Source organism: Caretta caretta, chromosome 1 (assembly GCF_965140235.1).
Source record: "Caretta caretta isolate rCarCar2 chromosome 1, rCarCar1.hap1, whole genome shotgun sequence".
NCBI lineage: Eukaryota > Metazoa > Chordata > Testudines > Cheloniidae > Caretta > Caretta caretta.
Genome location: NC_134206.1, coordinates 165,905,608 through 165,929,758, shown reverse-complemented (window position 1 = coordinate 165,929,758; position 24,151 = coordinate 165,905,608). Strand labels below are relative to the sequence as shown.

The 24,151-nt window shown below is 41.8% G+C and overlaps 1 protein-coding gene across 1 annotated transcript; it reads right to left on the bottom strand.

Moving 5' to 3' along the window:
• Positions 1-1,086: 1,086 nt before the first annotated feature.
• On the bottom strand, positions 1,087-23,178 carry TMEM50B (transmembrane protein 50B). Its single transcript, XM_048867881.2, has 7 exons — positions 23,089-23,178; positions 10,628-10,794; positions 8,669-8,781; positions 7,632-7,699; positions 6,194-6,286; positions 5,088-5,145; positions 1,087-2,706 (listed from the first exon to the last, which is right to left on the bottom strand). Exons 2-7 carry the CDS (start codon positions 10,724-10,726, stop codon positions 2,661-2,663), a joined length of 477 nt encoding a protein of 158 aa, XP_048723838.1. The 5' UTR covers positions 10,727-10,794; positions 23,089-23,178; the 3' UTR covers positions 1,087-2,660.
• Between the last annotated feature and the right edge of the window lie 973 nt (positions 23,179-24,151).

Here is a 24,151-nt window from a genome sequence, read left to right as displayed (position 1 = left end):
GGGTCAGGAAGGAATTTTCCCTTGGCTCAGAGAGACTCGGGGTGTTTTCACCTTCTGCAGCATGGGGCAGGGTGCAGGTTTAAACTAGTACAAACGCTTGCAGGTCTAAACTAGTGTAACTGCAAGATCTTTCTTGAGTGGTAACAGCTAATTTAGACCCCAACATTTTTGTGTGTCCTGTAGTTAAGATTATGACTTCCAATGTAGATTACTTTGCATTTATCAATATTGAATTTCATCTGCCCTTTTGTTGCCCAGTCACCTAGTTTAGTGAGATCCCTTTCTAACTCTTCCTAGTATACTTTGCACTAACTATCTTTGAGTAATTTGGATCACCTGCAACTTTTGCCACTTCAGTATCTACCCTTTTCCAGATCCTTTATGAATATGTTGTTCAACATTCATCCCAGCCAGTGCAGACTCCTGGGGCATACCACTATTTACCTTTCTTCATCAATCTTAAAAAAACCCAACAAGCAAATCCAGTGACATTTTAAATAAATAAACCAGTCTTATAATGCTTAGAATTCTGAGGCTAAAAGCCCTCGTGAGGATGGTATGTAAAGGAGGGATGTATTCATCTTGATACTACCACAGCAGTGCTGCTCCTGGCTATTGTTTAGGGCCTCTCTATTGCTGGTGCTCTTTCTTCTAAGCTCCATTTGCTGTAACAGCAGCCGCAGGGCAACATTTGCTTCTGTGCCCCCGAGCTAGGATGCACATAGAATGCAACTTTGAACACACAAGTGGAGCTAACCACACTGTCCTGGCAGATGAAATATAATTGAGAACTTAAAAGGATACCCTACAAAACCATTAATAGGCTAGATGTTTTCACTTTGCAAGAAAATCACCATCTATAGCCACAGGTTCATGGAAAGCTTCAGTTCTGGCATGCTTACCAGCACTTGGTCTGATAAGCTTGAAGCCAAGAGGTCTGGAAAATAACTTGTTTTAATATTGGCTGACTTCTACAAAGTCACTCTGCCATACTTACTTCTCAGTCATGAAACAGGATACTGAAATTTTTAAATAATGTATAGTGGTGTTTGGCAATTTTTATGTAAGATCTGTACAAACAAGAGATTAGTCTCAGGAAGCCTTTATTGTATTTCAGTGAAGTTATAATTGAGCAAATATAAGTTATGTACAATTCACACAGTTTAACATCATCAAATGTAACTGATTCAGAATGAACTTGCACAGGGGTGGACAAATCAGGTCGGAAGTAACAGTCAAGGCAATGGGACAACTCTCAGCTATGGTGTTTGCTTCATATTATGCCCACTGGAAAGATCCCCAGAAAGGAGTGGAATGAGAAGAAATCAAATTAACAGGAAAATTAGTTGCCATACATGTGGAATATTTTTTACACTGTCAAAGTTATGTTAATGCTGTTTGTGGAGCAAGCTTATGGTATATAAAGCTGAGTGTGAGGCAAGGTAATCTCACTTCACTTTATGATAAATGCTTTAGATACAGGTAGAACTGATAAGAGAAGGATGTAAAATGTGTAATCAAAACTCAAACATGTACAAGATCATCCAATATAAACATCAAAATCTTCCTTTTTGTCTTCTCCAGTTAGAACACACTGGACTCCAATAATAATGGACCCATTTCAACTCACTTCTTTCCTAAGTCTGTACTCATTAGATTGAAGAAATATACATGAAAAAAGAATTCATAAAAATGAGGAAAAGTCATCCTTCCACATATATTTCATCAGCAAAATTATCCCTGAAGAAAAGCTGCATTAATATAACTTTAAAATGTTTTAATGCCTTTCATATTTGAGTATGACAAACATATCAGTTTCAAATGAATTTAGGTTTTTCTTGAATGTAATGGTAAATGTAGCTAATGGTAATAAGTTACTGAACACTAGACATGAGTGTTGAATTTTACAAGAATCATCTCAGTAAATTGTATTTGTGCTATAATAATGACAGGACTGAAAATAAAACTGGTCAAATTGTCCCTTTATTATAGGACTTTTTAACAAAGTCTTCACCTTTTAAAAATAGTTCAAAAGCTATTCTGAATTTGACTTTTTTCAAACCTTTATATAAAATTCTTCTTAAAATCTCCCTCTTAGCCCAGGATCTAATCAAGATTTTTTCCTCTTAGCTATCCAGAAGTTTAGCTGAGACACTTTGAAGGGCTCACTTCTACTTTGAGGTATCCAACTTGGCATTGCTGCACAGCTTGTAAAATCAGCTACAGCCCATCAGTGCATAAAAGTAATAGTTGATTTGATACAGTGTGGGCTTGATCCTGCAAACTCTTACTTGCTTGAGTAGTTCAGCTGAAGTTTGTCTCTCATGTGTGAGGGGTTGAAGGATCAGATCCTACATAGTGTTGCAAGTTCATGTATGAGAGAAGAAATAAAAACTTCAGAAATAAAAAAATTTAACATTTGCTTTAAGATATATACATACACAGCTATATAATGTACATATTCACAAATCTCTTTATGAAAAAAGGGAACTAATAACAGAAAACTGTCAAACCATTTTTGAAAATCTCATCATTCAATTTAGAGAAAGCAAAAGAACATTAACAAAAATACTGAATGCAATAGCTAAGTATTTGGCAAAATGTAAAAACAAACAAAACAAAGATGTCTAGATACTGAATTAATGCTAACTTTGATTATATTATCCCCATAACTCTTCTGTTCTTCCAAATTTGTAGATCAGAGTACTGTAAGAAAAGAGAAGTTTACATGTAATGTGGAAAAAGGTCACTTGACATAGGAACACAGGATACTTTAAACTCAAGTTTTGCACTTATAATTTGGGATGAAAGAAACTAAGTGTAAAATATTAATTCTTTAGCTACAGTACAGTTTAACATCTTTAATTTGAAAATCTACTTTTACATATATTTAATCCCCTATGCATACTTGAAAAAATTAAATCTGGCTATACATCCAAGAGTTCTGGTGGAGTTTAAGTATGAAGTGGCTGAGTAACTCTATACAATCTCTCTTTAAAAACAGCCACAGTTCTGATGATTGGAGAGTAGTAAATGTACCAATTTTTTGAAAAAGTTCTAGGGGTGATCCACAGAACTCTAGAGCAGTAGATCTCACAGGTGTAGCTGGCAAACTGCTTGAAAATTAAAAATAGAACAAGATATGTGAAAGATCATGATATGATAGGGTCTACCCAGCAGTTTCCGCAAAGGAAAATAGTGCTTCTCCAATCTCTTAGCATTCTCTGAACACATCAACAGATAAACCATAAAGCAGAAATGGCTGACAATTTATTTAGGTGTCCAAATATGCTTTTACAAGGTCTCTACACAAGAGGCTACTAAAAAAAAAGCTACATGTTCATGGAGCAAGAGGCCAACAAGCATTGTCATGGCTCAAGCCCAGCTAGGACAGAGAAAACAGAGTAGGAATAAATGGTGAGTTTTCCACATGACAAAAAGTAGCTAGCAGATGCCTGAAAGTTCTGTACTAGGTCCCATGTTATTCAACATTTAACAATGACCTGGAAAGAGGGGTGAGCAGTGAGGAAGATGACACAAAGTTATTTAGGTTAGTCAGGACCAGAGAAGACTGTGAGGAACTTCAGAAAGACCTAAACAAGCCAGATGAATGGGCAATATGATGATGAATGAAATTCAGTGTTGACAAATGCAAAGCAGTACACACTGAATGGAAAAAATTAAACTACTCATATTTTTGATAGGGCTGTAAATTAACTATTAACTCAGGAAAGGGACCTGAGTGTCACTGTAGACAGCTCAATGAGCCGCTGCAGTCAAAAAAACAAACATGATATTAGGCTGTATAAGTAAATGGATGGAGAATAATACAGCAATCACTATTATATATTTACATAATGTCAATGGTGTGGCACTGGTCATCCTATCTCAAAAAGGTTACTGCAGAATTAGAGAGGTTCAGAAAGAGGCAATGAAAATGATCAAGGACCTGGAAAAAACCTCTTATGATGAGAGAATGAAAAGACTAGGACTGTTGACCCTAGAAAAAAGATGACTATGGTCAAGAGAGGATAGATCAGGAACATCTGTTTTCACTGTGGCATAACACAAGTACAAGGGGGCCTTTACTGAAATTAAAAAGGTGAGAAATTCAAAACTGATAAAATACTTTTTCACAGAGTATATAATTAGACTATGGAACTCATTGAGGCCAAGAAATTAGCAAGATTCAAAAAGGAACTGGGACATACTGATAACAAGACTATTCAGAGTTATCATAATTAATGATGCACTTTTGGAAGAGATATTAAAACCCATGCTTCAGGGCTTAATTCCAACTATCTATTCGAGAACAGGATGAGATCTAATGGGGAGGAGGGGGTCAGATTATCCCCACATCTGCCTATTGTGGGGTTCTCACACCTTCATCTGAAGCTTCTGGTATTGACCATGGTTGGAAAGAGGATTCAGGACTTGAATGGCCCAGATTCAGTAATCAGTTACAGCTGAGCCAACCCTAGGTTTGCAAGACCCTGTTGAAGAAGAGAGAAATGAGACCTCATACTGACTTTCATAACCTGCATATTTGAGAATAGGAGGATTTGGCATGTAAATCCCATTTTAGAGATGTTTTCATTAACAAAAGTGGGTCAGAAGGGTTTCACCAGCTAGAATGTGAAGAGACCAGGTTTATAAAAAACTAGGAAAGACCTCCACATTTCATTTTTTAAGTATGGAAGGGGTGAGGATGGGCCAGGGTAAACATTGGTTGTGGATGCTGACAGAGCAGTAGCCTACACTAAGGTCAACAGCAGTGGCTGGGTGCTCAACCTTCTTGAAACTCAGGCCACTTATTGTACTGCTTAAATATGGATGTGGGAGCCCAACTTTAGGCTTTTTTAAAAACTTTAGCTTCTGCCTTTAACATTTGTTTACTAACAGCATTTAATTGTATGAAAACAAACACGCTTTGTACTCCTATGAGTAGAGAGAAACGTGTTTAATGAGTAAAACAGAAATGGACTTCAGTTTGGCAGTTTACCTGCTTCATAACATGACTGTGGGTAGAATAAGACAGATGCCAGCAATGGTTTGAAATACTTAGGCGTAAGAGAAAAATAACTTACCTAAAAAATATCAATGCGTTTTGAAAAAACACAGCTAATCCTGGGTACACATTCGTGTCTACAAAATAAAAGTGCAAGATATATTAAGTTTAGTAGCTTCATATTGGAAAAGTATATTTGAGACTTTATTCATAGAGTCACCATCTTGACACAAACCAAGCATACATTGCTGTGAAGGGGAATGGACAGTGAAAGACAGCACTTGCCCTATCTCACAGGGGTGTTGTGAGGATAAATACATTAAAAACAGTGAAGCACTCAGATGCTATGGTAATGAAGCCACATAAGTACCAAAGGTAGACAGCAACTGTCACTGTTCACTTCTAGTACTTACACAAGTGATTGTAAATTAGAACATAGCCATTGCAATGCAATATGTTACATGGATGACTATGTCAGAAAAGAACAAAATAAGGTCCCCACAAATAAATGGAAAGGTTCAAATTCTTATAAAAGTCTGCAGTTAGAACCACAAAGGATTCCATGATTTGTTCTGTTCTGGATTTCCCTCCTAGCTGATAGAGAAAGTTTTATTCAGATGCAAAACATAAGTGTTAGTCAGTGCACCTGAGTAATGACCATAAGTGTATTAGTTAAAAAGGAATTGGTTAATAGAGTTTCATAAAACCCTTAGAAATGGAGGCTTCACTAGAATACTTGAAAAGTAAATACTGGTTTTGTATGCTTAAAGGACATTTGAAGTTCCACAGTGACAGGGAGTCTTATGTTAGTAGACAGAGACTGAAGTTCAAGCATTAAGACTATAGACTGCCCAGCAGTACATGTATATATAGCTTCTTCTTCAAAATAAGTCACTAAAATCAGTACAGTAAAGAGTTGAGAATTTCATTTACAGTTTCTTTTAATCTGAGCAGCACTATGGCTCCTTACTTTACTCACCAGATCTCTATTCTCTGAACTTGCAAAACTCTCAATAACAACATCAATGCAAGAGGTACATGTGTAATGGAGGTAGAATTTGCCATTGAGGTCAAAAGTACAAACTGGAGCAGGTCACTTTCCACTGTATGTGTAGACTTTCTTTTGCTGCCACTTTGTGAATGTCCCCTCCCCACCGTTAAAAAGTAATAAGGAAGGAGCCTTACTTTGTGTAACATATGCTCCAAAAAGGATCCACATTGAAGCAATAAGTGAACCGAACATCAACATGAAACCAATAAAGAGCCAGATGCGAGCACCTGCAAGAAATATATTAAAAGCATTAAAAATAATCTTCGGATCAGTAGGAGATAATGTATCGTAAAACAGAGTGGCTCAAATCATCCCATCCTGCCCATGGGAGGAGGCTCTGGGGGGAAAAATCTCCACCAGGATACCCTTGCAGAGTTTCTACCACAGCATCCCACCAGGGAGAAGTAAGGCAGGCCTCTCCTGATGTAATAGGCCTCATGGTCTGTCACCAAATCTGGGGGATCCCCCCAGGTATTCACAGGAGTCCAGGGCCATCTGTGGACAGGCCCCATGCCTTCACAATGGCTCTGGCTCCAACAGCATTCCTCATTTCCTAGTGGTGCATCTCCAAGTGGAGCTATGTTGCCAGAGACTCCACTCGGCCACTGCAGACCATGGAACTCCTGGGATGGGAGAGGAATTCCAACAGAAAAGATAGCAGAACGCCTAAGGTATGCTACCTTTTCCAGGGAGATCATGAGAAGCCCTCGGGCCACAGTCCCGTGCCCGCTCAATCTCCACCTCATGGGAACTCCAGACACAGAACAGCCTCTGGAAGTTCTGAAGGGGGGAGAACAGTACCTTGTGGAAGTGGGAGAAGGAATAGCTATATGCAAAGGATCTCCTCCATGCACAGATATATGGGTCATTCCAAGCCAATATTAATAGTCAGTGGGTACATGGGCAGGTGATAGAAGGTTTGGGGGGGCTGGATTTATTTTAAAAAATCTTGCCCTGTGTAAATAAAAAAATGAATAGATGTGTACAAAGTGAAATTAAAACCTGTACACAGGAGTCCCATAGCAGCCCTACCTCCATGTAGAAGCCCTGAGCAAACAGACGATACACAATGACCAGGCGAGGGAGTTTCTACACTCTCCAAGGCCAATTAGATGGACTTTCTGCTGGCCTGAAGTAGCCTAGCACTAGTGGAAGTGTTTGGGGTGGAACAGGAGAGAGGGCCATTGGATCCACAGAAACTCCCCCTGTAGACAGCATGGAGGGGCAGCAGCCACTTTTCCAGCCCACAGGCTGGCATAAGATGCAGAGTGGCTGTACTGCAGCCTCAGCAACCCATCTCAGGTTGTGAATGGGGATTTCACTCCCTCTGTGCTCATGCAGGATGCACAGATAAATGCTAGTTACTCAAGCTATATATACTTCTTGAATTCCATCTTTAGTAGGAAATCCAGAATTCATGTTCTAAGACTCAAAAATGGCCAAACAAATATTTTTCAGAGGTTAATGAGCAAGGAACATTTTTGTAAATTCTATGAGATTATAATGAAATTCATTACAAACTGTAGTTGTTTTCATTTAGCTCTTTTAATGCTGATTAAATAAACTATTTACCTGTTCTTCCTAGACATCCATCACTGTAGCTATCTCCTCTCACCTGTGCATTTGATACAGCATTTATCCTGGGACAAAAAACAAACTCAAATACATAAGTTCATAAGTCTAAAGCTTTACTACAAAAGCCATTTCAAAATGATGATGGTTAAAAAAAAAATTAACGTTTTTAAGAGATGTGAAAAATATTCAGAGAAAGTTACTAGGCAGATCGTTCCCATCCAGTCACACAGTTCGTAAACTCTTTGTTTAGATCAGATCTTGCAACTGGATCCACAAGGGCAGATTTCTACACCCACACAGAGCTTCAGTGAAGTCCATGGTATCCTCTCAGGTGCAAGGTCTGTTCCAAGGCAACAAGCATCTGAGCCTTGTTTAAGTGTCCTTTTTTTAAAAATGATTGAAATATCTGTAATATATTCCTGGCTTAAGTTAAATGCATTTTTTTTTAAAGTTAAAGACACCCCAAATAGGTTTGTGGGATGACTGTGATGAAGACAATAGCATGAAGCACTCAACTACCCACTACTACTAATGGTCTAAATTCATCTCTGATGCAACCTTGAAAAAAAGAAGTGGTCATCAAAATAAGTTTTAGACCCAGAGAAAGAGCTGTAGGAGTAGTTAGTTACACCATGGATGAATCTGGCCTAACTTCATGTTAGTATTATTGCATAATATAGCAGAGGTTTTTCTCCAGGAATATGGGTACTTGTTATAAAAGGAAAAGATGATGCCTTATAGTAAGCCAAGATATATATAATTTTTAAAGATAAAACTTAAAGGAAGCAGAGAGAAGAAACAAATAACCACATAAGTACCCAAGAGAAAAGGAAGCAGAGACCAAGAACGTTGCCTTCTTTTGTGTGATATGCGAAGGAGGTACCGGTGGATTAGCTAAAAGTAATGATGCTGATGGTTCAAATTTGGAAAATATAGAATGCTGGTTAAATTTTCCACTCTATAAAATTATACATCTATGCATTTACAGGAAGTAAGGACCTTTTTAAATACAGAATTATTATTAGCATACTTACATGAAAAAAGCTAATGTGGAAAACACTCCACAGGTGTGGAATGCATGGTTCATTTGTTCTGGTTTAGGATAAACTACTGCAGCATCTATCATTATCCACCAGCCTGTGAAAAACTAGAGAAACAATAAGACCATCACACAGTATTTGAAGCGGGAGGGGTGTGAAGATAAACTCTCAGCATGTATTCTTTGTCTAACACTTTGTGCATATTGCTAACTTAATTTCTTCTTTTTACAAATACACTCTTAAAAAAGTTTGCTGACATGTATGTTCTGTAATCCAGTGAAGCGGAAAAAAAGCTTACTGCTGACATTTTCAAAGCAGTGTTTGGGATTTAGCCATAAATCTTCTATTAAAATTAAAAAAAAAAAAAGGTATGGCTACATTACCCACATTGCCTTAAAAACCTGAACATATGTTCCCAATATATGCATGATTTAGCCAGGTAAAATGTAAGTGCTATAACATACCTTGTTATGCCAGACACACACATATATCATGCAGGAGTCCTCGTCATGGACCAGGACCCTCTTATACTAGATGATGTACTAACACAGAACAAAAAACAAGGCCTTGCTCCAACAAGCTTATGATGTTAAGTATAAGACAAGAGACAACCGAGGGAGACAGACAGACTGATCACAGGGGGAGTACGAGGAAACAATACTAGTCTCACAGACCAACCACAGGGGGAGTATGAGGAAACAATACTCGTTAGCATGATAGGCTGTGGTCTCAGCACACAAACTGTCTAGCTGTTGTCAAGTATTTTGTAGGCCTCACAGCAAAGGAGAGTTTTATGGACAGATTTGGGGGAGGATAATGAGTTACTTTTGCGGGTGTTTATCGGGAGCTTCTCCCAAGTGTAAGGGGCAACATGGGAGAAAGCATGAAGGTTCTTGTTTGAAAAGTCAACAAGTAGGTGATGGCAGCTGGCATCACAGGCTGATCAGACGCAGGAGTCTACCTTTCAATACTACATGAGAGTTGATAGGTAGGATGGGGATAGGGCCATGAAGGTCTTTGAAAGTGAATACATACCTTCCAACAATTTAACGCTTTTTAAAAGAAAAACAATACCGGAAAAAGAAGTAGTAGTATTGGAACATCAAATTCAAACATAGTGTATACATCCAGGTGAACTGCAAAGGTTTTCCTAAACACATTTGCAAAATGTGAAGAAATATATTGGTTTAAGAATGCAGTTAGCACTGGGTTTCAGAGTGGTAGCTGTGTTAGTCTGTATCAGCAAAAACAATTGGCCAAACCAGACAGACTCTATGCAAAAGAATAAATGGACACAAATCTGACATCAGGAGTTATAACATTCAAAAACCAGTAGGAGAACACTTCAGTCTCCCTGGTCACTCAATAACAGACCTAAAAGTTGCAATTCTTCAACCAAAAAACTTCAAAACCAGACTCCAACCTGAAACTGCAGAACTGGAATTAATTTGCAAACTGGACACCATCAAATTAGGCCTGAATAAAGACTGGGAATGGTTGCGTCATTACAAAACCTAAACCTAATTTCCCCCATACTAATTTCCCCCTACTGTTCCTCACACCTTCTTGTCAACTGTTTGAAATGGGCCACTCTAATTGCCACTGCAAAAGTTATTTTTCCTTCCTTAGTATCCTGCTGTTAATTGAATTGCCTCGTTAGACTGACCTCACACTTGGTAAGGCAACTGCCATCTTTTCATATATTCATACCTACTCCTGTATTTTCCCCTCCATACATCTGATGAAGTGGGTTCTAGCCCAGGAAAGCTTATGCCCAAATAAATTTGTTAGTTTCTAAGGTGCCACAAGGACTCCTCGTTGTTTTTGCAGTTAGCACTGCAATTTAACAAAATTTGATTTAGGAACATTTTATTTTCAAAGATTAATGAAGTATTAATGCCACATTAAACAAGATGACAAATCTGGATTCATTTGTGTAGTTTGAATACTTACCAGTACACCTGCAACCACTGAAGCAACTGCATTTCTTCTTTCACTCCAGTCAATACACTCACACTCTGGCCATCGGAAATTGTCTAAGAATCCTGCCATTTCTCTAATGGTTAGATTTTTCTTCTTTATCTGTACTCTTGCATGAATTTTTCATTAACTGTTGAATCCTAAATAATTTAACAAAACAGCCAGACAATTTAGAAATTTCATGATTTTTTTTCTTAAAAAAAAAATAAATATTTACACTTTTGTTAAAGACAACATCCATTTAAAAAAGCATTTTTTCTCAAATCAAATTTAGGCTAACGTTTTTGTTTTGTAAGAACAAGCTTTTACAAACTAAGTCTAACAGCAATATATCCACAATTTAAAAAAAAATCTAAAACCTACAACTCAAACAATGAAGGGTTGTGCTAGCACATGAGAACTTAAAAGTGATTAGAAATGGAATACTCTACTTTCATCATCCAAGCTGACAGAAATGCAAAAATAAAAAAGCAAGCAAAACAACATAAGTGGTAAAAACTAAATAGGATTTTTAACCTGAGAGTTTAACTTCAAAGGCACAACCATCTTTCAGCCACTACAAATACTCTTCTAGATAAAAAGAGAAATATCACAGATGCAAGGGGACTTAAGAAGTTCTGCATAAATGCATAATGAATGCATAACTGGTCTTTACATCAGATCATCTATTAAGTTAGATTCCTGATACCAGTTGTATTCAGGAACTAAGGATGTTTGGGGAGTAGTGTACTCACACCACAGAGAGAAGGGAATAAACTTGTTGATTCAGCTAAGGAACAGTGGTAATAAAATGTGAAGGGTGTCTTATCTAGTCCTTCTAGACCAAGGAGGTAGGTGCATCACTGCAGAATCTTAAAAGTCTGAAGGCTAAAGCAGGGGTAATTAAAGAGAAAGCTATAAATAACTGTAAATAGAAGTGAAATAATTGGGCCTCAAATGTTTTATTGGCTGACCAGTAACTATAAAAGTTTCTGAACTACTATATTATTGTTCATAGTCTATTACATTTTAATCTTTATAACATATACTCCATTTGCACATTCCTTATATTTGATATTGTACAGGCTTGTATACCTGGTTTTAGTTTTTGGGGGGGGGTTTGGTGTTAAGGGTTCAAATATTTACAAGATTTACAAAGCATATTAGCAATTCACAGCAAGCATTCCTGATGTCTAATTCTGTTTTAATATTGTAGTTAATCATTTCCCTAATCTATACAGAACAATCTACAAATATTGTTTAACTATTATGATTAACAATTAAGTATCTTAATCAAAGTACAGGAAAGACTGCTGTGGAGGTTTTTAAATTCCATTGTTATCAAGAAAAATGCCCCACTGAAGGTCAAAGAAAAATGAAATCAAATACTCAGTATCAGCCTACACATGAATAAAGGGCACTTCTTGTAGTTTAGATATTTATAGAAGAAACAAGCAATTCTGAATCTAGCACTATGATTTAATCAATGGTTATGGTGACATCTTAAACCACTAAAGCAGTCCTTGAACAGTTGGGTAGTCAACCATAACTTCCAAATGAATGTACTGCACAATTAAAAAAAAATTTTTTTTTAAACAGCAGTAATGGATACGAGTCCAAGATCCAGCTCTTACCTAGAGGATTCCAAAAGGCTCACATTCCTTCCAACTCTTCCACTTGTTCCCTCTGTGCTTCCCTCCCTCTATCACAACTCTATGCTGGCTTCTACTGTGTGTGCTTCCTTCTCCACCCCACCTTTAAGTTGCTGTTTGTTCCTCCTGTAATGTCTTCATTTCCTTTCAACTCCCTGTGGCTCCTGTTTCCTTCTCCCTCCTCCACTGACCTCCTTCTCAGAAGGTCTGGTCCACCTCTGATCATCTCATTACCACTTTCTCCATGAACTACAGCAGAGGTCGGCAACCTTTCAGAAGTGGTGTGCCGAGTCTTCATTTATTCACTCTAATTTAAGGTTTTGCATGCCAGTAATACATTTTAATGTTTTTAGAAGGTCTCTTTCTATAAATCTATAATATATAACTAAACTATTGTTGTATGTAAAGTACATAAGGTTTTAAAAATGTTTAAGAAGCTTCATTTAAAATTAAATGAATATGCAGAGCTCCCTGGACCGGTGGCCAGGACCTGGGCAGTGTGAGTGCCACTGAAAATCAGCTTGCGTGCCGCCTTTGGCACACATGCCATAGGTTGCCTACCCCTGAACTACAGGTTCCTTTGTGTATGGTATTGCAGCCATTAATTACAACACAATGGCACATGCAGAAACATGCAACATTTTAAAAAACATTTTATTAAGGCAAAGTTACAATAAACCGGTAACAAACTATACCATATGTTACTTATTCAGGCTCCAGTTAATATTCAAAGATCCTGGCTAAAGATTCTGGCCTGCTGACGGGAAGCCTCCCTCCTGAGTACACTAGAAAGGGTGACAAAATTTCTAGAAACCTATCCCATTTTTGGCACTTTTCTTGTGTACATACTTGGTGTGAAAGCTTTACCATCACAAGGACTGTCCATATTTTTCTATGCTACAGTTCCCCAAGAGAATGGGTCACAATGATGACTGGATGACATTAGTAAAACGGCAGGGTTTGAATACGTACATATCTGAATTCTCTCTCAGTTACTCTGATTACTGAGACACTAGCCACTCTTCTTGAGGTGAGAGTGGTGTGTAAGGTACCATTGCCTAACTATTACTGGATCTTTGTGGTGAAGCTCATTAATCTCTGAAATACTGGGAAACAGTACGATTTCTGTATAAATACTTCGCAAAACCTGCAGTGTAAATTCATACAATTTGCAACACATTCCAACTAGCAGCATGGTATGTGCTAAAATTAAGACTATATTGTGCTACTGCACAAATACAGAAAGGAAGAAAGAACTTTAGGTTGATCCATCAGGCATGCAGGGAAAGGACTGCAACATTAGTAACACACATACATTCACTTTTCAACCAGATCATCTTTAGGGGAGGACTAAGAATTGTGGCATGAATGGGTAGGACAAAGCCTCAGACAACTAAAAGCATCACTGAGTGGTTGTGCTTGAGAAACAAACAATAGCATAAAGAAAAGGAGTACTTGTGGCACCTTAGAGACTAACCAATTTATTTGAGCATGAGCTTTCGTGAGCTACAGCTCACTTCATCGCTTCACTTCACTTCATCAAGTGAGCTGTAGCTCACGAAAGCTCATGCTCAAATAAATTGGTTAGTCTCTAAGGTGCCACAAGTACTCCTTTTCTTTTTGCGAATACAGACTAACACGGCTGTTACTCTGAAACAATAGCATAGTGAGGCAATACATAGAGACTGCAATATATTTAGTGATATAAACCTTTGTACTATATTTGCCCAGAAATCGCACGCAAGAGCTTAACAGAATAAGTATCATTCAACAAAAAAGAAAGAGCATGAAAATATACCAATTGTAGGATCCACACAACCGTTTGCAACACCGTACATAAAGATTAAAGGCAGAGTTATGTGACTGTCAATAATTCCCCGGAGAGTTTTGCCCATACTCCAATAGATAAAGTGAAACCTATACTCTTCTCTCCCTGCCAGATTTGCTTAATTTTCTTTGAGGTTTGTATGGTTTCCATTTGTATGTTAATATATTTATAGATTTTAGGTGGGTGATATGAATTATTCATATTTATGATGCAAGAATGTCTTTGCCAGTGGCATTTTGCACATATAATACTGATCTTCCTGCTATAATCTCTCACCTGCTTAAATCTGAAAGCTAGGAAATAATACAATTGTTACTTAAATTAAACTTCAGCAAAGGTTTGTAGTGCATGATCCAACATCTCTCCAGTAATGTTAATGCCTTATAAAAATGTCAGGTTTTCCCAAATGGAAGACTTTTAAATTCATTTTGATACTGAGATTACCTTAAATGGGTTTCATGGAATTGGTTTGCATATGAATATTTTTCTTTTTTCCAGAGTAGTAACAGCAGTTATTATTAGTCAGGGCATGAAAATTTACCAGACACCTGCTTGTCAGAGGAGTAAGTCTACCTGCCATAGGTTGGTACTAAAGATGAACCCACTAGAAAGCTCCATGATTACTGTTCTGGTAAGAAGCACAGGAATTACCCCCAAGCCACTGAAAAGTAGAGTACTAAGATTCTTACCAAGATTTTCATACTAGAACCTGCTCCCCCTCTTGTTAATGGGTTTAGTGCCTGATAAATGTGAAGCCCCTCCTATACCCATCTGATGCCTGGAAGGGAGAAGGAGATTCATCTTCATCCGGACCCCTAGGCCAGAGCCTCTTGGCTGTACAGGTGTCTGCTCCTTTAGTCTTTTCCCAATCAACTGGTTACTACAAGAGCTGGGTCATCACAAGTCTCTTCCTCACCCAGTTTTCTTAACCCCTCCTCATAAATATTCCAGTGCCTGCTTCCACTGCACCTCACATCCTGCCCAAACAGCAGGAGAGAAATTGACATGATTGTCAGTTTCACAGTGCCCAGCACTGTAAATATCATCCGTGAAACTGACTAGACTTATTAGTTTCATATTTACTTTCACAGAGAAAAGATATTGGGGAATATTTAGGAAATAAACTCAAATACTCTATGGGATTTCACAATTATGTATAGATAAAGTAATCGTTCTGATCATATTTACACTTTCAATAATTGTCAAATAGAAAATAAGTACTCAAGTTCTAAACAGGTCACATTTTCTTTAGAATACTAGAAGTTCATGAAAATTAAGCAATCTTTTCACCAAGAAGGCTAGAAGCAAAGCATTTAGCTATTGGCCACAGCCAGTCATTTTCTTCACAGAAAACTACCTTCTCAAAGGTTATTTATTAATTTTTAAAGAGAGTTCTAAAAACAAGAGAAAATAAGAATGCTACCTGATATTTTCTCCCTGATCCCAATATTACTCAAAAATTTCAGCGAGAAGTAATATTATTGATATCGTGCTATAGCGGACATGTTACGGGAAATAGCAAACAACTCAGTATCCAAACAAAATTATTCCTTTAGAGACAAACGTGTCAGAGTTACAGACACAGTATGACTTAAAATAACAATAACTTTACCCAATTTATTAATTTGATCTGCCTGCCACTAAGAAGGATCAATGTTTCCTCTCTGTTCTGGATTGCTAAGAGGTCACCCTCTCATTGAAAGAATGCCTGCTAGATTTTCAGATGACTACAACATTCAATTCTTAAGAAGATACATATGGTTAAATCATTTTTTCCTTTAAAAAAAATTCTTTAGTCAAAAGGACAACATGAAATACAAAAATTCTCTCTTTCCTAGGACTTAGGTGGGAGATGTAGCCTGTACCTTTCCCATCCTGAGATATTAGAAAATTGTGTAACTATGCAGATTTGCAATTTCAAAACAAAGTGCGTCAGTAACCCTAGTAAAACTTAAGTAATTTGGTGGTGATGGAAATATGTATATACAGTGTACACTTACAAAAAACGGTATTTAAATTTTTCAACATTCAAAAAGTTGAGCACCAAATTGGGGATGTTTGGCTCACTTGGGAAATCTGAAAGCTCACACAGGAAATCTGAAAGCTCACACAAAACTTCTCTCAGCATTTCAATAACTATCCACACAAATCAGATTCTATTTTTAATACTAACATTATGGGCAAAATAGTGAAATCAGAGAACCTGTTGCCTCCTTGCCCTTGCAAATCTAATAGATTTTTTTAGAAGACCTGCTGGCTGAAATGCAAAGCAATCTGCTGCCAATGCATATTATCTTCTTTATTACAGAGTGCATTCCTGATACCCAGAACTGGCTCTGAAACATGAGTTTTGTTTGAACTTGACCTTCCAGGCTAGAGGGATAATGCAACAATTAACATGAATAGACCTGATAAAAATGCCAGCAGGTAGCATTTTTCTACAATAAGAGCCTCATAATGGACAACACAATTTTTCTGCTTCTCCAGAACATGAGTATAAATACGAAGAATAAATAAGCGATGAAGAATAATTTGCAAATGAACACAGCATAAGTAAAGCAAGATAAAGGGTCTACTCTGGAGACCTTCTCTGACTTCAGTCTGAATTTAACCGTGGGTGCCCTGCTCCAGAGTTCAGACCTTCAATGATGCAGGAGTTCATCTGCTGTAATCTGCAGCCCATTTTTCTAACATAATTTGAGCATGGAAGGTACGTAGAACGCTGCAAACAGCAAGTCTCAAACTTTCCTATGACAATGATATTTATGGGACTTCAACTATGGAGCTTCACTTAAAGTTAAAATTAATTTTTAAACAACATTTCCTTAGTTGTTTATGTATCACCATAGATGTATAGAATACTATACACCTGTGTGCCTAATAACATCCTACATTATTAATAATTAGCTTTTATATAGTACTTTGTTTTCAAAACTTTTAACCCATCCTCACATCTCAAGGAGGGAAGCAAGCATTACTCCTGGGAGAATTCTGCACCACTGCGCAATGCAGAATTTTGCAGAAATCAACATTGTGCACGCAAAATTTCCTTCCCCCCACAGAAATGGGCTGCAGCACTGCTAGCCACCACGAAGGGCTCATGGGCCAGGCAGAGCCCATTTTGCACATAGAAGACACTGCCGGGGGAGAAGGAAGGAGCTACAGGGTTCCTGGCAGCTGCAGTTCCCAGCACGCGCTGAGGGAAGGAGAGGGCAGCGCAGGAAACTCCATGCAAGCCTGGGACTGAGCGAGCATTAGGCTGTTTCCTCCTCTGGTTCCCAGGGGTCTGGAGCGAGAAGGGTGTCTGGGCAAGGGGGGGGGGCAACGGCTGGGCTCTGGTGGGGGAAAGGGGTTCGGGTATATCGGCTGGGGGGGGCTGCGGCTGGGCTCTGGGATGGGAGGAGTTATAGGTGTCTGGCCTCCCAACTGGGCTCTGAGGGGAAGGGGTAGGAGAAACAGGAACTGGGTTGTCATAGGGGTTTCTACTCTACTCTCTCTACTCCTGGGGGGAATTTGTGTGTGCATCTTTACTGTTACAGATATACTTGCTGACACGTATTTTGAAATAAATTACCAAAATAATTGAAACTGGCATGATTATGTAGTTTCAGAGTAACAGCCGTGTTAGTCTGTAGTCGCAAAAAGAAAAGGAGTACTTGTGGCACCTTAGAGACTAACCAATTTATTTGAGCATAAGCTTTAATGAGCTTCAGCATCCGATGAAGTGAGCTGTAGCTCACGAAAGCTTATGCTCAAATAAATTGGTTAGTCTCTAAGGTGCCGCAAGTACTACTTTTCTTTTTACGATTATGTAGTGTTATTCTGACAAAATCTGCAAAATTTTGAATTTTAAAATATTGTGCACAGAGTTTTTAATTTTTTGGCGCAGAATGCCCCAGGAGTAAAGTATTATTACAGCCATTTGACAGATGAAGAAACTAAGACCCTGTCTACACTGGCAAGTTTCTGCACAGTAAAGCAGCTTTTTGCACTGTAACTCCCAAGGTGTAAACAATGCCAAGCCACTAAGTGCACAGAAACTGCGCAGTTGTAGCGCTTTACAAAAAGCACCCCAACAAGAGGCATAGAGCTTTCTGAGACGGGGATATTGCACTGCGGTGCTAGTATAGACACCGTGGCGATTACAGCACTGCGATTGGTCTCCGGGAGGTGTCCCACAATGCCTGTTCTCACCTCTCTGATCACAGGTTTGAACTCTACTGTCCTGTTCTCAGGTGACCAACCGTCATCCCCACCCCATATATTCCTTTGGAAATTTGGAAGTCCCCTTCCTGTTTGCTCGGTAATGCGTGCAGTGGTCTCAGTGCATCTTTCCAGGTGGCCATGCCTGCTCCATGCACCAGGCGATCCCCCGCTTAGAGCAATGATGAGCTGCTGAACCTCATCAGCATTTGTGAGGGGGAGAGGGAGGCTGTCCAGTCCCAGCTGCGCGCCATCCATAGGAATTATACCACCTATGGACAGATTTCATGATGCATGACAGAAAGGGAACAAAGTGAAGAAGCTGTGGAACGCCTACCACAAGGCGCAGAAGGCAAACCACCGTTCCGGTGCTGCGCCCATGAGCTGCCAGTTCTATAAAGACCTGGACACAATACTCAATGGCGACCCCACCTCCACTTTGAAGACCACTGTGGATACTTCGGTGGCTCATGTGCCAGTCGAGAGTGGACCAAGCCAGGAGGAGGAAATCTGGGACAAGGATGTGGAGGGGGACCCAGAGGCAGAGGATGACTCGGAGACCAGAGATGCATGCAACCAGGAGCTCTTTTCTACCCTGGGGGAGGCTAGCCAGTCACAAGCTGTCAGAGCTTGGCAAAGAGCAAACAGGAGAGGAGGCACCTGGTAAGTGGATCTGATTTTGTGAATCGCTGAAGTGAGTTGTTGGGGGCAGGAGGGTTGCAGAAAGCAGGCTTGTCTCCCACCGCATGCCTAGTATAAGCGGCGGAACAGGCTGTTAATTGACTCCCTCATTTCCCAAGAATCTCCCTCAGATATCTCCAGGAAACTCTCATGGAGATACTGGGCAATCTGTTGCCGCAGGCATTTCGGCAGAACGGCTTTGTTTCTTGCCCCATTAACAGTAACTTTCCTGCGCCACTGTGCCATCACGGGGGGCTGGGGGAGACCACTGCTGCACACAGGCAAGCTGCATAGGGGCCTGGGCGGAAGCTGCAGGCTTGGAGAAGATCCTCCCTTGATTCCTGCTCACCTTCAGCAGTGAGATATCCTCCATAATAATCACATTCTGTGGAAAGTGTGGGGACAGGAGTGATTATCAGGCTCCCCCGACAGTGCTGGCTCTCCCCAAGAGCCACGTGCCAAGTGTACAGTAAGGTCCAGGAAGAGTAATTTACCCTGCCCCTGTGGCTACTCACCATTTTGGGGGTCTTGTGGCTCATGTGTCCTTGCCTGGGGTCAACCAGTTAGTGACAGGTGTGAGAGTACTGGCTGTGCTTTAAATCACTGAATCAGTGTTCTCTGTGTTGCAAACAATACTGCTTCTGTACAATGTTGCATTAAACTTCACAGAGATGACCTTGAGAGCCCAGCCTCCCTCTTTGTTATCAGCACCTGAATGGCTATGCAGAATTAGAAAGCAGCCAAGAAGAATTAAGAAAGACTTTCTGCATGATGTTATGATGCACTCCGCTGCCGAGAAACAGGAATTGAAGGAGTGATGGGACAGCGAGAAGAGGGACCGAAAGGAGAACGCAACACGCCAGAATGAAGCCACGGAGCGGCTCTTAAAGGTTATGGAGTGCCAAGCAGACATGCTCCAGGAGATACTAGCTCTTCAAACCAAGCAGCTCCGTGCCCGCCCTCCCCTGCAGCCGCTGTGGCAAAACTCTTTCCCATGCGCCCCCCAGACAGTGCCAACACACTCTTATCAACCTCCTGGTTCCAGTCTATACCCGCGGCATTCCACTCCTCCCTCCTCACAGTCCAGCACTGTGGACTCCCTCTACCCACTGCACTCAACACCCATCCCTCTCCAGTTTGGCCCTGCTGAAGTACAGTACCTGCTGCACTGTATTCCAAAGGAGAAGGATAGATATGATCCCTGGACATATACAAATCTTTAGCCATCCTGGGACCCCTCCTCCTCCTGGGACCTTCCCTTATCCCTCTCACTGCTGATGGGTCTTTTTGTTTGACTCTCTCCTCCAGTTGTTGTTTTTTAATAAAAGAATTGTGTTGGTTTGAAAGTAATCTTTATTTTATTAATTGAAAGCAAAAAGAGCACTGCAAAGCAACATACAATTATGTTAAACCCACTTATTGCATCATGTGCACCAACCACCTCCTAGCATTACAAGCACTGCACTCCCGAGCATAGCAACAAATATTAGTGGCTTTCAGCTTCAGATTGTTGCCTCAAGGCATCCCTGATTCTTATGGCCCCACGCTGTGCCCCTCTAATAGTCCTGTCTCTGGCTGTTCAAACTCAGCCTCCAGGCACTGAAGTGAAGCTTTCACCCTTTCCTTCACAAATATTATGGAGCATACACCATGCAGCTATAAGCATAGGAATATTGTCATCGGCCAGGTCCAGCTTCCCATAGAGGCAGCGCCAGCGGGCTTTTAAACAGCCAAAAGCACACTCCACAGTCATTCTGCACTTGCTCAGCCTGTTGTTGAACCTTGCTGCTGTCAAGTTGCCCCCTGTATGGCTTCATAAGCCACGGCATTAAGGGTAGGCGGGGTCTCCCAGGATCACCATGGGCATTTCAACTTCCCCCACAGTGATCGTCTGGTCTAGGAAGAAAGTCCCTGCTTGCAGCTTCCTGAACAGGCCAGTGCTCCAAAAGATACATGCGTCGTGCACCTTTCCGAACCAGCCTGCGTTAATGTCTGTGAAATGCCCATGGTGATCCACAAGCACCTAGAGAACCAGTGAGAAATACCCCTTGTACTTAATGTACTCAGTGGGTAGGTGGTCTGGTGCCAGAATTGGAATATGCGTGCCATCTATCACCCCTCAGTAGTTAGGGAAGCCCATATATGCAAAGCCATCCACAATGTCACACACGTTGCCCAGAGTCAGAGTCTTTCGAAGCAGGATGCAATTAATGGCCCTGCACACTTCTGTCAACACGAGTCTGACGGTAGACCTTCCTACTCCAAACTGATTAGCGACCGATCAGTAGCAGTCTGGAGTAGCCAGCTTCTACAGTGCAATCGCCATGCACCTCTCCAATGGCAGGGGAGCTCTCATTCTCGTGTCCTTGAACACAGGGCTGGGGCAAGCTCATCACACAGTCCCATGAATGTGGCTTTCCTCATCCGAAAGTTCTGCAGCCACTGTTCATCATCCCAGATGTGCATGACGATGTGATCCCACCACTCTGTGCTTGTTTCCAGAGCCCAAAAGTAGCATTCCACTGCAGTCAGCACTTCCATGAATGCCACAAGCAATCTTGTGTTGTAGCTACTACGCGTGGCGAGATCAATGTCACGCTCGTCTTGCCTTTGTAGTTTAAAGAATAACTCCACTGCCACTCGTGATGGGTTGGTCAGAGCAAGCAGCATAATGGTCAACAGTTCGGAATCCATTCCTGCAGCCAGAAGAGGCAGGGCGCGCAATACACAAATCGTTGAAAGATAGCGACAAATGCGGACGGAAGCACAGGAATTGCTGGGATGCAAAGCAATGGACAGGACTCAGGATGCCCCATAACCCCCTCCGCCTTCCCACAAGTGTAAGCAGCAGAAAAGAATGAGGTGCTCTGTGGGATAGCTGCCCAGAGTGCACTGCTCCAAATACCGCTGCAAGTGCCGCAAGTGTGAACATGCTATTGCACAGGCAGCTGACAGTGTGAACACACAACAGTTTCCCGCCAGCGCTGTAACTTTGCCAGTGTAGATGTACCCTTATTCCAGAACAAGAGTGTCACTGGAGGTAATGCTAAACAGGAACAAGGCATGCTTGTTCCGGAATAAGAGTGTACACACATGAAGTTGGTTGGGAACAGCTTACTGCACTTTTAATTAACACCCTACCTTAATTGCCCTTAACTTTGAAGTATAGACAAACCCTAAAATGGAACTAGAACTCAGGAGTTCCATCTGAAATCCAGTCCAAACGGCTACACGGTCTCCATGAAAACAAAGAATGGGAAAAAATTTACTTTGTAAGCTTTTCATTTCTTTTTGCATTTCCTGAAGTTTGTACAATGAAAATCCAGTATAGTGGTCTCTACACCATGAAGCACTTTCTGGGGTGTCTGCAGAGTGCTAGCTCTTCTCATTTTCAGATGAGAAAGAATGGATGGGGGAGGGGAAGAAATTAAAACCAAATCGTCTTTCAAAAGGATAAAACATCACTCTAAAGACAGTTAAACACACACACTTCTTTTATAAAAAAAGAGTTTGAGAATCCTTGAACTAGCCCATTAGAATCGCTCATTTTACACGCAGTTTCACTTTCAGGTTCTCACCCGCGGGGACACACAGCTACAAGACAGGGGGCTGCGTGACAGACAGAGGGGGGCAAAGAAGGGGGGCGGGTGGTCTGTGGGGGGGAGGGGCGATGCAGAGTCGCGTTTTGGGTGCCGGTGGCACTTTTTAAGGAGCATCCATTCCCCAGCACTGGGAGCAGGGGGGAGGAGGTGACGGGGCAACCTCCCCTTCCCCCCCACGTGCAGAGAGCGACGAGAAGATTTGCACCCTGACCCGCCGCGCGCGAAGGGCCGTTGGCTTGCGGCCGTTAGGGGGGGACTCCCGTGGAGCGCGTGCAGCAGGCGGGGGGCGGTTAGAACGGGCGGCGTGGGGGGGGGGGGGGCAGGGAGCGCTCGCTCAGGAACAGCCCCTACCCCAGCGGGGAGGCGGCAGCCGCCAAGCTGCTCTCAGCCTCCCTTCGCGAGGGCCTCGCTTCGCCCGCCTTTTCCGCGAGCTCGCCCCCCTCCCCGCGCGCTGGGCCGGTCCGAGGGGGACGCAGGAACCGCACCTACCCTGTCCTGCGTGAGACACTTCCTGCGGCCACCGCCCGGCCGGCCCGGGGGGTGGGGGGGAGGGGGAGGGGGAGGCGAGGAGACTGACAGGTGCCTCTGCCCAATCAGCACCCGCAGCGAGGCGTCACAATGGGCTGGGCAGGGAGGGAGGCTGCGCTGCGCTGTGGTTAGCCCGGGCCCGGGCGTGAGGCTCCAGCCGAGGCCAGGCCCTTCCCCGCCTGGGAGCCCCCAAAGCAGCCCCTGCCCCTCCCCGCGGGGCTGCAGCAGCTTCACCGTGACCCTGAGTCGCTCTGTCCCCATCCCCCATCCTCTGCTGCAGCAGTGCCATGGCCCGTGCCCCTCTGGCACCAGCTGCCCACCTCCCCCCCCGGTCGGCAGCGGGGGGCCTCTCTGACAGCGCCGAACGGGCACGGCCGGGCTCCCCCCTGCTGCGTCACAATGGGTCAGCGATGTGGTTAGAAGGCGCTGCAACCCAAGCCTTGGCAATAAAGGGCAGCGGCCGCACAGATGCGATGGGCGCTCGGTCCCGGGGGGCAGTGACACAGAAACAGACCGTGGGGTTGGTGGCGGGTAATCTGCTGGACAGGAACTCCCCCTGTGATGCTGTGGCCAAAGGGGCTAATGCGATCCTGGAAGGCACAAATCGGGGGAAGCGCAAAGAGGTTATTTTATCATTTGGCACTGGGGCGACCAGTGCTGGAATCTGACCTGTGGCCAGTTATGGTGCCCACAGTTCAAGAAGGATGTTGCTAAATTGAAGAGGGTTCAGAGAAGAGCCACGAAAATGATTAAAGGATTCGAAAACATGCTTTATATTGACAGACGCAAGGAGCACAATCTATTTAGTTTAACAAAGAGAGGGTTGAGGAGTGACTTCATTACAGTCTGTAAATACCTACTTGGGGAACAAATATTTAATAACAGGCTCTTCAGTCTGGAAGAGAAAGGTATAACACTGGTGTGGGGAACCTTTTCTATCAGGGGCCATTGAGCCACAGAAAAAATCAGTTGTGGGCGACACATAGCCCCGCCAGGGAGGGGTGGGTGCAGAAGCTCAGGGCTT